The 12,554-nt window shown below is 26.1% G+C and overlaps 1 protein-coding gene across 2 annotated transcripts; it reads left to right on the forward strand.

The window, feature by feature from the left end:
- Window positions 1–6,212: 6,212 nt before the first annotated feature.
- On the forward strand, window positions 6,213–10,950 carry LOC112679579 (cap-specific mRNA (nucleoside-2'-O-)-methyltransferase 2-like). 2 transcript variants are annotated; one of them, XM_025549451.1, is made up of 6 exons: window positions 6,213–6,450; window positions 6,544–6,600; window positions 10,065–10,379; window positions 10,439–10,607; window positions 10,708–10,788; window positions 10,848–10,950. In XM_025549451.1, exons 4-6 carry the CDS (start codon window positions 10,497–10,499, stop codon window positions 10,863–10,865), a joined length of 210 nt encoding a protein of 69 aa, XP_025405236.1. In that variant the 5' UTR covers window positions 6,213–6,450; window positions 6,544–6,600; window positions 10,065–10,379; window positions 10,439–10,496; the 3' UTR covers window positions 10,866–10,950. The 2 variants fall into 2 exon arrangements, with proteins under 2 accessions (XP_025405236.1, XP_025405235.1); XM_025549450.1 differs by having other exon boundaries at window positions 6,213–6,600.
- The last annotated feature ends 1,604 nt before the right edge of the window (window positions 10,951–12,554 follow it).

The following is a 12,554-nucleotide window of genomic DNA, read 5'->3' on the forward strand; positions in this document are numbered from 1 at the left end:
AAATAGCCGGGGCCCCCAGCGGGTGTACCGTGACCTTGGTTACTATTGCGCCGTCGCAGTCGCCGACGCCACCGCGCCGCAAAAATACAAAATCGATAAATCGCCGTCAAACGTGAACACACGCTCACGTGCGCCGCACACACACAACCTAATGCAAAAGTCCGTCGAAAAAATTTATTTGTTTTCCGGAATCGATGTTAATGTATTATTATCATACTATAATCACGAAAACGTCATGGATTATCTACATCGACACATTACGAAAACCAATTCCGTTCTCATCATAGGTTCATACTGTGTGTCTGTGTGTTCATAAATGTCTAATTAATCGATCATATGCTTATATGGATCAACACATTTCGTAAAGTACCATTAATTAACCTGTTAAAAGTACCTTTAAATAGTTTTGTCCGTACATTTTCATGTTAAAGTGTCATCGTAAAGATTTTTATTTTATTTTTATCCATAATAGTTTTTACTCCAGTGTTTAAACTCCAGACACGCCAGTCGTATTTGCGCTAAAAAGACAGCGTTTATCAAAAACAATAAAATAAATATTGAACTAATGTATCCACCACTATAAAGTGAAAATTTGGTTTCGACATCAGAAGCTCAAGCACACACTACAACTGCTGTATTGTGTACTTGAAGACCAATGATCACTACAGATGATCACACAGATGATCACTACCATCTAATTTTCGTTAAAATAAAAATGCATTACTACAACGATTTATTCTCGCATTCATATTCGTTATTATTTTTCGTTCGTTATAGAAACCCAATTTTTATACTACTGACAAGGTCGTTAATGAAATATATATATAAAAATATAAGTAGTATACACAAGGTAGAGTATGACATCTTATACGACCATTTTTCGAGGGAAGCATGTGTTATGTTATAAATGCAACAATCGGTCACACAACACAATACATCATATGGATGTACGATACTGTTATATGTGTACACCATGTGCGCATTATTACGTAGCAGATAGACGATAGGTACACCGGTACTGCAGCGCATGTACGTGTCCAGTAAAAAAGTTTTAAACCCGTAATATCGAATTTTGCAACTCGTGCTGAGTAGATAATATTACATGTTTCGTATTGGTAGTAAACAATATTAAAATAATTATGGTCTTATTTATTTTGTTTCGATTTTTTAGTTCTACAAACAAAACATTTGGTCTTCACAATAAGATTACATAGTGGTCAAATGTTACTGTTTTTCAACTTTAAAAGCAACTACAGACAAACCTTTAAACCAAAAATATTAATTTTTTTTTTCTAAAAATATATTTTCGTTTTTACTCGTTAATCGTTAATTTTGTTCGTCATTAACATATTCCAAAAAAATTAAATAGCTTGTTATAATTCTTGTTTTATATTTTAATTTAACTAAATGCATTTTCTTTTGCCAATTGCATGTCTTCATCTTTACACATTGATTTTGTACACCAATAGCATATTATATATATACAGTCATTTATCTTCGTAGTCATATCTTTGGTACATGATTTTAGGCTTTATCAAGTTTTCTGATGTATATATACTGATTTTTTATTCAAAACAGTACAATTGTAAATAAATTATAGTCAGTGATATAAGCACTAATAGTGTTCTAAATTATTTAATACTCTATTAGATTTTATAATTGAATTTGTGGAACGACACCTGTCATTTTTAAACAACAAGCTTATTGAATAATATTGATACTTATAATAATATTATATATTTAAACAGATCGTCTGAAGTTTATTCAATATTTATAAATTCCATTTTACTATCATAAATATACGTTATAGTTATAATTTATTATCCATTATACGTGATCAGATTATATGCATTTTTTTAATTATTTTTAAAATGCATTACGAAATTTTTGTTGAACTTTGAAAATGGTAGAACAAAATACAAATAATATAATACATTAAAATAATTACAGTTTTATTTATTTTACTTTGATTTTTCAATTATACATAAAAAATACTTAGTCATCACATTAGTATTGTATTGTGGTCAAATATTACTGTTTTTCAACTTTAAAAGCAACTACAGACAAACCTTTAAACCAAAAATATTAATTTTTTTTCTAAAAACATATTTTCGTCTTTACTCGTTAATTTTGTTCGTCATTAACATATTCCAAAAAAATTAAATAGCTTGTTATAATTCTTGTTTTATATTTTAATTTATCTAAGTCATAACTTCATAATGTAAATAAACATCAATAAAGCGTTACAATTACGTATAAAGTTAGAAGTCTACTCACTTTAGATTTACTATAGAAACGAAAAATAATTCAAATCAGTATTCAAATGATGAATACTTGAAGTATTTCTTTTGAGTATTGCCAAGCTAAAAAATACCAAAATTATTATTAATTTTACTTAATTTTGGCTTATGCTAGTATAAAATTAGTTTTTTGTAGATAATTGGATAAAAAAAAAATATACTGCCAAGTATCTGAGCAATCGATATTTAGTTTCTGTATTTTGTTCTTTGACGTTAAAAAAATATTATTTTCAATTTTGCTAAATTGATTACTAATTCAACTAAATTAATTGCTTAAGTTATTGATTATGGTATATATGTAGACTAATAAAATATAATTATTGGGTTTTAAAAAAATTCCCAGCTTAAGCTATTATAAAAAACGTTTCTGTAAATACCTAATACTGCAATGTGGCAAATACATATTTTGTTACACATAAAATCATAAAATATTTTACCTTAAATAAATATACCTCAAGATCAGGAGTATTATATTTCGCATAATATTACAATAGCTCTAATAATATTTAGTTTCTCATTAAATAACTTAATTGTTTAATTATATATGATTAATTAATTAATAATTTTTATATAAATTAAAAGACCAATTTAAAATAATGTTATTATGGACTCGGACAAACGTAATATGTACCTATTCATAGATGATATAGGTACTTTTTATTAATCTACTGAAATTAAGTAATTGATTTTATTATTTGCTGAATTTCAACTATTGAATATCCTAAGTTATAGTGTGGACTATAACCTCTATAACAATAAAATAATCGGTAAAAAATAATTGAAAATGTATATATGTATATTACAATATACGAAATTTAAAATGTATGTTATTAATAATAATCATAAATTATTTTATTAATAATCTAAATATGTTATAAAAACAGATTTTGAATGGTTAGAATTCCTGCAGGAAAATAATTTATCTTATATTTATGGCATAACGTAATAACTGAATTGTAAATATTTGAAAGCTATATACGATTATATATATTAAATTTATTTTTATTATTTATGTAATATTTAATACGCATATTGATATTTTATGAATAAATCAATTTATAAAATGATGGGAACCATTAGGCAGCGCATTTTCTAACACTGGAAAAATAATATTAACTTGTAATTATTTAAATACTATTATAATGTGAAATAAATAAAATCATATGGTATTGCTCTTTCTCTAAAACTTTGTATAAACTCTCAAGAATAAAATAAATAATCACTAAAGCTAAATGGCTACATATAATATTACACCTTTGTGTTCACAGTATTTTTTTGGTTCAAATATCTAAAAAAAAAAAAAAATGGTTTTTTGAAGTAGCATTAATTATTTTATTTATTTTAATATATTGAAAAAATTTTTATCAGTTAAATTGTGATAAATGACTATGTATATACGTAATAAGGTATTTTCCTTCTTAATACTCCCACGTTTCTAATACATAAGTATATATGTTGTTGATACCTACATGACTACATTTAATTAAATTTATAAAGTATATTATAAATTTAGATGAATTGAAATTCGATAACTCTGTAGATATTGATTTCCACTATATAACTTAATACTTATTAGTTTTTACTTTTTTGTATTTAGTACACAATATATTTACATATTACGTAGTTCTAACGTAAATACTTGGTGATTTAAACCGATACGTAATTAACAATTGGATATTCATACATAAACAAAAATAAAATAGAAATCGATATACTCGACTAAGATATGTCGGTTCAACTAAGTATTTTGAATCAGAATGTTATCGAAACATAAATTTTTTTGTTTAATACGTTAATTATAATTCAAGAATATTCGATTATCAGTATCAAGAGCCAAAAACTCATAATTCTAGATAAAAATTCACTTCACATTAAAAAAATTCTTATTAATAAATTTTCATAATTTCTGTTGCTAAAATAAGAAAATCTGAAATTATAAAATAAAAAGTAAATTTATAAAATTGGTAGAAGTTTATAAAATTAATATTCATATTTAAACAGTAAAAAAAAATGTTCAGTTAATAAAAAACTTAATTTTAATATATTGTTTTCACAAATCTAATTATAAATTTTGTTTGAAATTTTTTAAATTTAAACGTGCACTATTCACTATTGTGAAAACTTTAAATTCAATCTTTAAATGAAAACAGAGAAAAGTTAGAAAATCCCGGTTCAAATAAATGAGATCTTGGGTATTATTTCACTTGGTTTATACTCTAAAAATTAGGTTATGCCAATCAGTTGTTCACCTATCACTAATAAACCAGACTATAATCAACCATATTGTATGTTATTTCGATGAATACATTTTGTATATATCAATAATGGTTTTATAGAAATCAATAATTAATATGTATTTTATTTAACTTTATATGATAAATGATAATTGATAACCATAATTCATAACACATTTATTTCCCAAAAATACTAATGTATTTTGACACGTAACTATTGATAAAATCATTAGAGTAATAATATTTTATCGATTAAAATAAGTTAGATAAAAAATATAACGTTCATAAAAATTATTTATTTAACCTTGTTCAATTGTTCATAAAATATGGACATATGCATTTTTCTGTTACTTAAAGAATGTTAATTCAATGACAGTTATAGAAACGATAGTATATAATCCGTTTATGAGAATATATAACACTCCCATTTCCGAATAAAATTCTAAGATAAAGTCCATAAACTTTATAATACCAAAATTAATAACACTGTTTTTTCTTTATATGAGTAGTTTTTTTACGTCAAAAACATTAGCTACTTTTTTATTGTTTGTTGTTCCTACTTCAAATGCTTGTATATTTATAACTATAATAAAAAATCATGAATGTCTTAATACATTTTTGTTTGTTTTGTAAAACGAAATAAAAAAATAATAATAACTCAGCAGCTAAACAATGTATTCATTTAAAAAATATTGAAGAGAATTTGAAACTATTCAACTAATATTTTTATCACCTTCACTAAATCTATATTTACTAAAATAGTTATCAATTCTCTCAGTTTTGTTAAATAAATGTTGCGGCGAATACAATTTAAATGTACTCAGAATTAAAACTATCAACAACATATGTATTAGACTAATGTCGTACACCAGTAATTTTTTGTTTTTACAGGTGAGGATTTTTAAATATTTCAACAACGTCAATTCCGAAAAGATAATACAACAACCGATAATAGGATTAGGGGTTGTATTTACTACGCTTTTATTATTTAAAAAAAAAATTAATATAATGTTATGACTAATTTTAACGATTAAAACTTCATACCTACTTTAAAGAACAAAAATTGATATTATAAGAATTTTACTATTTTTTTTCACATCATAAAATACTCTTATATTTGTTATAATACTTACTCTTATTTATATTCATATATGTAACATGAAAATTATAAAAATTACATTTTAAATACTGTATCGCTCTACATCTTTGTATTAGCGTTTGAATTTATCAGGGCAATTTCTGTTCGACGTTTCTAACAATTATTTACCATGTTTTCATAAATAACCATCATGGGCGTAGTATGCATGGGGCTGTGAGGGCTTTAGCCCTCATAGAAATTTCTGTAGCCCCTCATTTTATATAAAATTAATAAACTCTAGTTTTAATGTTTTTATAATTTTTCCTACAATTCATCAAGCTTTAAATATTAGCAGTCTATTGTGTATTGACAATTATTGCAATAACATACATATAACTACTTATTTTTATCACAAACATTTTTATTTATAGATCAAAGTCATATTAATTTTTTGGATTTACCCTGTGCAATCATCGGGTCATGCATTGTCGCGTCGTCCGATGATAATATAACGATAACGGCCATTTGTATGGAACACACACATAATAATTATTTATTTATTGGTATTTTTCACAAAATTAGTGACTGGTCTTTGTTGTTTGTTTGTCTACTGCTAATCACATACACGTTTGTCTTATATTTTACTATAAAGCATATTACTTCTTACACTTTTAATTAATTTTAATACCTTTGTTTCTTTTTTTCTTGTTTTTCTTATTTTTTTAAAAAAAAAAATGTTAAGTATATTTTAATGTAAAGAAAAAGCCTGACAAGAAAACATTACCACCAACTAGGGACAACGAAGACTTTGCAGTGGATGATCCAAGTCTAATAAATAGTAAAATTAAAATTAATAATTTGTCAATACCTGATGTTACCAATATTCAATCCAAGCATTCTGAAATTGCATTAAATTACTCATTTTTGCTAGACTTAGGGAACTTGGAAACAGGACCAACTCAAATTAAACTAAACATAAATACTAAAGGTGAGCAAAAAACATAGATGTTTTTATAACATCGAGGCTTATGTTCGGTACATCGATGTTTTGAAATTTTTTATAAAAGTTTTTCCTTAAAATTATTTTTATTACAATTTTGCCACGCACCAAAAGTTATCAGTTGTTAAAAATGTTTGTATGTTTATTCAGTGCATTTTTTAAACGTGTTAACTAGGTGACTTAAATGTCACTCAGTGACAATGTTTTGTCGTTTAGTTGATAGTGTTTTGAAAAGTTGGGCAAAACTCAATTAACTGTTAAAAGAAGATATTTTATTAGTTATTTAAAAAAAAAAATAATTTAATTTAATAACTCAGAATTAATTGTTTTTTTATGTATTGTAAAATAAAATGTCAGGTAAAGAATGAGACACATATAAATTGTTTTTTCTAGGAAATGTTCTCTTTAGCTTTAATTCAAACTAAAGATAAGGAGTTTTTGGAATACATTGTTCTAGTCTTATAATATAGCCCCCACAAATAATACCAAGCTACGCCTATGATAACCATAACATTTTTTACTATAATTAGGTACACAAAAACACCAAAAAAGTTGACTTAACAAGAACTTTGAAACATTATAACATTATCAGTCCAGTGGTCAAGGTCAAGGGATCATATCTATACTATTCAAATACATAGTACAAATACATAACAATTTTATACTAGGTTCATCCTATATTGTTAAATAAAAAATGTTTGCATAACAATTTTAATTATTACAAAAATGATTAATTATTGGTTATTATGTCTGATCAAAACTTATAGAGCACAAACGTGCACAATTAACGCACAATTACTTCGCTCGTGGTTTTCATTATATTGCTATTTAAAAATCATTTTCTAATTTAATCCATACAATCAATATGTAAATATACAAATTTTTAAACTTATCAACCAAATTTCAAATCTTTTTTTTTTAATTTTGTGTTATTTTATTTAAAATGTATTAATAATTGGTTTGTGTACATTCTTGGATGAGTCTACATTGATTGAATGATTTATGAATAATACTACACATTAAATAATGAAATAGTTCAAATAATCGTTTATTATAATATTAAGGTTGTGCACTAATACGTATAAAAAGTAATAGGAATTCATTGTTACTTTGTTATGAATCCATTTTCGAGTATACACGTCATAACCATATTTTATGATGTATTCGTCAATAGGTTTATGAGCAAAAAATAGTTATATAAATGATTGTTAAAGTAAATGTAATTGACTCAAAAAAATTGAAATGGATGATTAATTTTAACATTTTAATAATGAATATAATAAATAACTAATATAATAAATCTCATAAATTTTTCTCAGGCAGCTATAATTATTTATGATTTGTATTTTTGTAGTCAATTTCAGCTGTTATATTGTCATAATAAGTTTTTGCACGAAAAGGTAGTTTTAGTTTTTCTATTACAAAATGTAATTTATTTTTTGCTAAATATTTTAAAATAAATTACATTTAATTACTTTAAATATTTGAAGCGAGTGACAATGGCGTATTTGAGGGGGGAAGGGAGCATTCGACCCCCATGGCTCGTATTTTTTTTTAATATAATACATTGATTTAAAAAATTTAATGTATAAATAATTAAGAGGATAAATTACTAAGGTTTATCATTATAATATGTTATAATTATAACAGAAACATGAGTTATAGGTTATGAACTGTAAATTATTTTTAAGTTTGTATTGAAGAAAAATTAGTTTCGCCCCCCCCCCCATGCCGTCAACACAAATACGCCTTTGGCAAATGAGGTGTGTACTTAACACTTTCCTCGTTGAAGTTTTAAAGTACATTTTGTTGAAGTTTGTCCTATTTTCATTACTTAAATATAAAACCTCAAATAGCAACAGCCCAGTTAGAAACAATTATTGAGGGGCAAGTTCAATAATTTTACGAGAGTGTTAAATTTCCTACAGACATAGCTTTGGAGACCAAAAAGAAGGCTTAGGTACTAAATAAATATTAATTTAACTAACGTGAACTTTTCCATTAACACCGTCTGTGGGTACCCAAAGTACTGTGGGACTTCCCCCCGTCTAATAACTGGAAATAAGCTCGCCACCCGTATTTGCCGATAAAGAAATACTTCGGGGGCGGATCACCATAACTTATTCTTTTTACGTCACAACTTTTATTGAGGCAAGTACAAAACATTCCCTCACACTCAAGCCTTCACAAAATATTTTACAGCTTTGTTTAGAACGGCCGTGAGACAGTCATCCCTTACAGAGGTGTAGAAAAAAAAATATGTTCTTACCCAGCCTCGCTGGTGGGGCTGTGTAAGTCTCATCCAGCGTGACTAACCTCTACGACGACCCACCTTGACTTGGTGGGGGGCTTGCGTCCCTCAATAGTTCCGAGAGCAATGCCCACGGTAGCTTACTACCAACAGGGTTTCCTATGTTGGACAGGTCGATGAACTGAGGGCTGACAAAGTGGTTCTCAATAAAGGGTAGGACGGGATCTTAAGCCTCGGTTGTGAGCCGTCTTAAAGGAAGGAAAACTTTGATCAAAAACCCCATGACAGTAAGGTTAAGACGTAGTGAAGGAAATCACTTGAAAAACTACAAATGAAGTACTTTAAGTCTAATATTGTAACCACATTTAAGGGCTTCGGAACCTCAGTGGTCTGCGGGAGTGGGAGATTCCGGTGTCAAAACCGGTTCCAACGTAGCGGGTCCATTTCGGTCGTCATCCAGCGACTGTAAAGGTGTGGGGATGACCCGTTAGGCCACCGTCACTATCCACTACTGGGACGATGATTAGGCGACTACATAGGATAGAACAGTTCTGTAAGTCGTCTTGGTCAAAGTATGATGGATCAACAAATAAAAAACCACACAACAACACTTGTGGAAAACGATCGCAGTACAACGAAGTTAATCAACTGTTCTTAAATAAATGTACGATGAATAAGTCCAACAAGTGGAAGCTTCCAAAAAAAAAAAAACAACATGCTGAGTCAAAGAAAATGGGGGGGGGGGATAAATAAATATGTATTATTGATTAAAACTATTTTTATACTTAAATGTTAATCAAAGTTTTAGATGCAATATAATTAATTTAAATTGATCATGCCAAATTTTTATGACCTGATCCTTTTGAAAAAAAAATTTACCCACTTGAATGATTATACTCTGAAACATTAACATTTTTTCAATTTAATGACTATCTGAAATGTTATGTAATTTTTAAAATTGTGTCTCATATTTCATATAACATAAGAGTTAAATGCAACGTTAAGCTTTGAAAAAATTAAGAGAAATAATGTACTTATAATAGAAATAAGCTTTCCTCAAGTCCTCCTCACTATTCTTTTCTTACTTGACCATTAAGAAAAATTATAAGAAGTACATAGGCTAAATTATTTAAAAACAATCCCAGTTATGCACTTGTTAATTTAATTATAATTAAGTATTAATTAATTAATTTTTTTTTAGTTACCAGATTTTATCACTTTAAAAAAAAACAACAAATATTGTCAAAGATAAACTTGATGATTTCACCTTGGATGAATGCAGAAGAATACCAATCAAACTAATCCAGTTGATGAAGTTCTATATAAAGTTAGAGGAGCTGGATGTCCCAAGTTATTAATTACAGCTTGGTTGAAGTTTTATGAAATATTAAATAATAATGATGTAATACCTCAAAAGAGTATTAATGGTGCTAAACACTGCAGTGTTCATCTATGTGAAGCTCCAGGAGGGTTACTGCTCTAAACCATTTTATTTGTAACATATATTAATGTTGAAGTAAGTGATCTTATTTTTTTAATTTTTTAATTTACTAATTATTTATTTTATATTTTTAGTGGGATTGGATTGGTGTTTCATTGAACCCATATTACGAGGGATGTTGGTAATCCTGATATGATTAATGATGATAAATTCATATTACATACAATGAGTCATTGGTTTTTTAGTAAGGATCAAACAGGAGATATTTTCCGAAAAAAACGTTTTGGAAAAAAAGTAAGCATGGTAAGAAAAACAAGAAAAACTTTACTTTAATTTTTATTATATTTATATTGATTTTAATAGTTAATTTTGTAACTGCAGTTTGATTTTTATAATTTTTTAGGTAACAGCTGACAGTAGTATGGATTGTCAAAATAATCCGAATGAACAAGAAGATGTAGTCACGCGTTTGCAGTTAGTTGAGGTAATTGAATATGTTTTATTATTTTAACACTATAATTTAATTGTGATTTAATTTTTTAGATGAATAATTTAGAATGAATAATGACATTGTTACTGAAAATTATTTACTTATTATCAATGACGTGAAAAACTATTTCTTCTTATTTGCTACAAAATTAACCATGAATGTTGTTTTTTTGTTTTTTTTTTACTTGTTTAAATTTTTTCTTATTGTTTTTTGAAGTTGATATTCTATTTATTATATTAATTATTATTGTTCCATTTATATAAATTTCAGCTTATTCAAATGTATACATTTTATTGTATTTAATTATTTTAAAAAAAGATTTATATTGTTAAAGATTGAAATTATTACTTTATGTAAAAGCTATTTATTTTTTTTATGTATATAATTTTTTGTTATTATTTTAAATATATTATTTTTTATTAATTTTTTTGATAATTATTTTAAATTGTTTTTTTTAAGTTTTATACATTTTATTAAGTATGTATGAATGTTTAATTTCTATAAATCCAGCTTATTTAAATGCATTTTTTCCAATAAGTTTTTTTTTTTTAAAAAATATTTGCTTTGATAACAATTTAAAGTATGACTTTATGTTTTAGTTGTTTATAATGTGATATACTAAAATAATATTTTATAAATGTGTTTCTATTTATTTTGTTAAATATAACATATTCATATGAATACATAAATCCATTTTATACTACTATATACTGAGATTCAATATTTCTAGGCTTATATAATCTAAATATTTTCAATAAGCAGACACTGACCACTGACTGAATATAATAATTTATTTTAAAACTAATTGAATTATGTAGAAATTTTTAGTTTTGTTTTTATTAAGTTGGAGTTATAATTAATTTATTATGGTCATAAGCAGTGGCAGTCGAACGGGGGCGGGTAATAGGGATACATCCCCCATGTTCTTTTTTCTATTTCTTTTTTTTTTGACCATATGTCTTACAACTACCATATAGTATTAAGTATATTTGTATACATTGTGTCACTGTGTATGGTACTGTGGCATATACATAACTTTTGTATGGGGGAGGGATTAGTTGCAAACAAATCATTATGGAAGGAAAATTCAAAAACCTAAGTACCTGCACATTTAAATAATAAATAATAAAAGATATATATATATATATATATTGAATGTGTCAAAATAATAATTTACAATCAGTTTCTGGTTAAATGGGGGAGGAGCAAAGGGGGCAGCTGCCCCGGGTGACAAAATTTTAGGGGCGGAAATTTTTTTTTTTCTAATGTATATACTAGTTTTTAGAAAAAATTATTATTTTATTATTGAAAAATATTAATAACAATTACATAATATTATAATTATAATAGTTATTTTATATTATATTATACTGCTGAGTTATTTCGTTTGTGGGCGTTTAGCATATTAAGGGTAAACCATATTATTATTATTTAGCACTCGGACCTATGCATTTTTATTTGCGTTACACTGACATAAAATTATGTTCATTGTACTTCTTATATAACTCTATGCGTGTATTATAATTTATAACGATCAGATTATTAAATTTGATACCTATTAATAGTTTCAAATAATTTATTTACACATTACTAAGAAATTGTTTTTGTTATATCTCTCTCGAGTCTTGAGGTCATAGTTGTCTTCGTTATCGAGTTTGATTCACTAATCACGATTGACTGTAAAACGTGCCTAATATTTTATCTTTAATCAATATGAATGGAAAGCGCATAAAAATAAATATATTGAAATAAATGAGTGG

Source organism: Sipha flava, unplaced genomic scaffold (genome assembly GCF_003268045.1).
Source record: "Sipha flava isolate LNK unplaced genomic scaffold, YSA_version1 164_pilon_pilon, whole genome shotgun sequence".
NCBI classification, from domain to species: Eukaryota; Metazoa; Arthropoda; class Insecta; order Hemiptera; family Aphididae; genus Sipha; species Sipha flava.

Bases quoted from the DNA above. Each gene is read 5' to 3' on its own strand.
- LOC112679579 (XM_025549450.1), top strand. From the start codon at position 10,497: ATGATTAATGATGATAAATTCATATTACATACAATGAGTCATTGGTTT. The intron at 10,608-10,707 runs GTAAGAAAAACA...ATAATTTTTTAG, and splicing joins TTGGAAAAAAAGTAAGCATG to GTAACAGCTGACAGTAGTAT.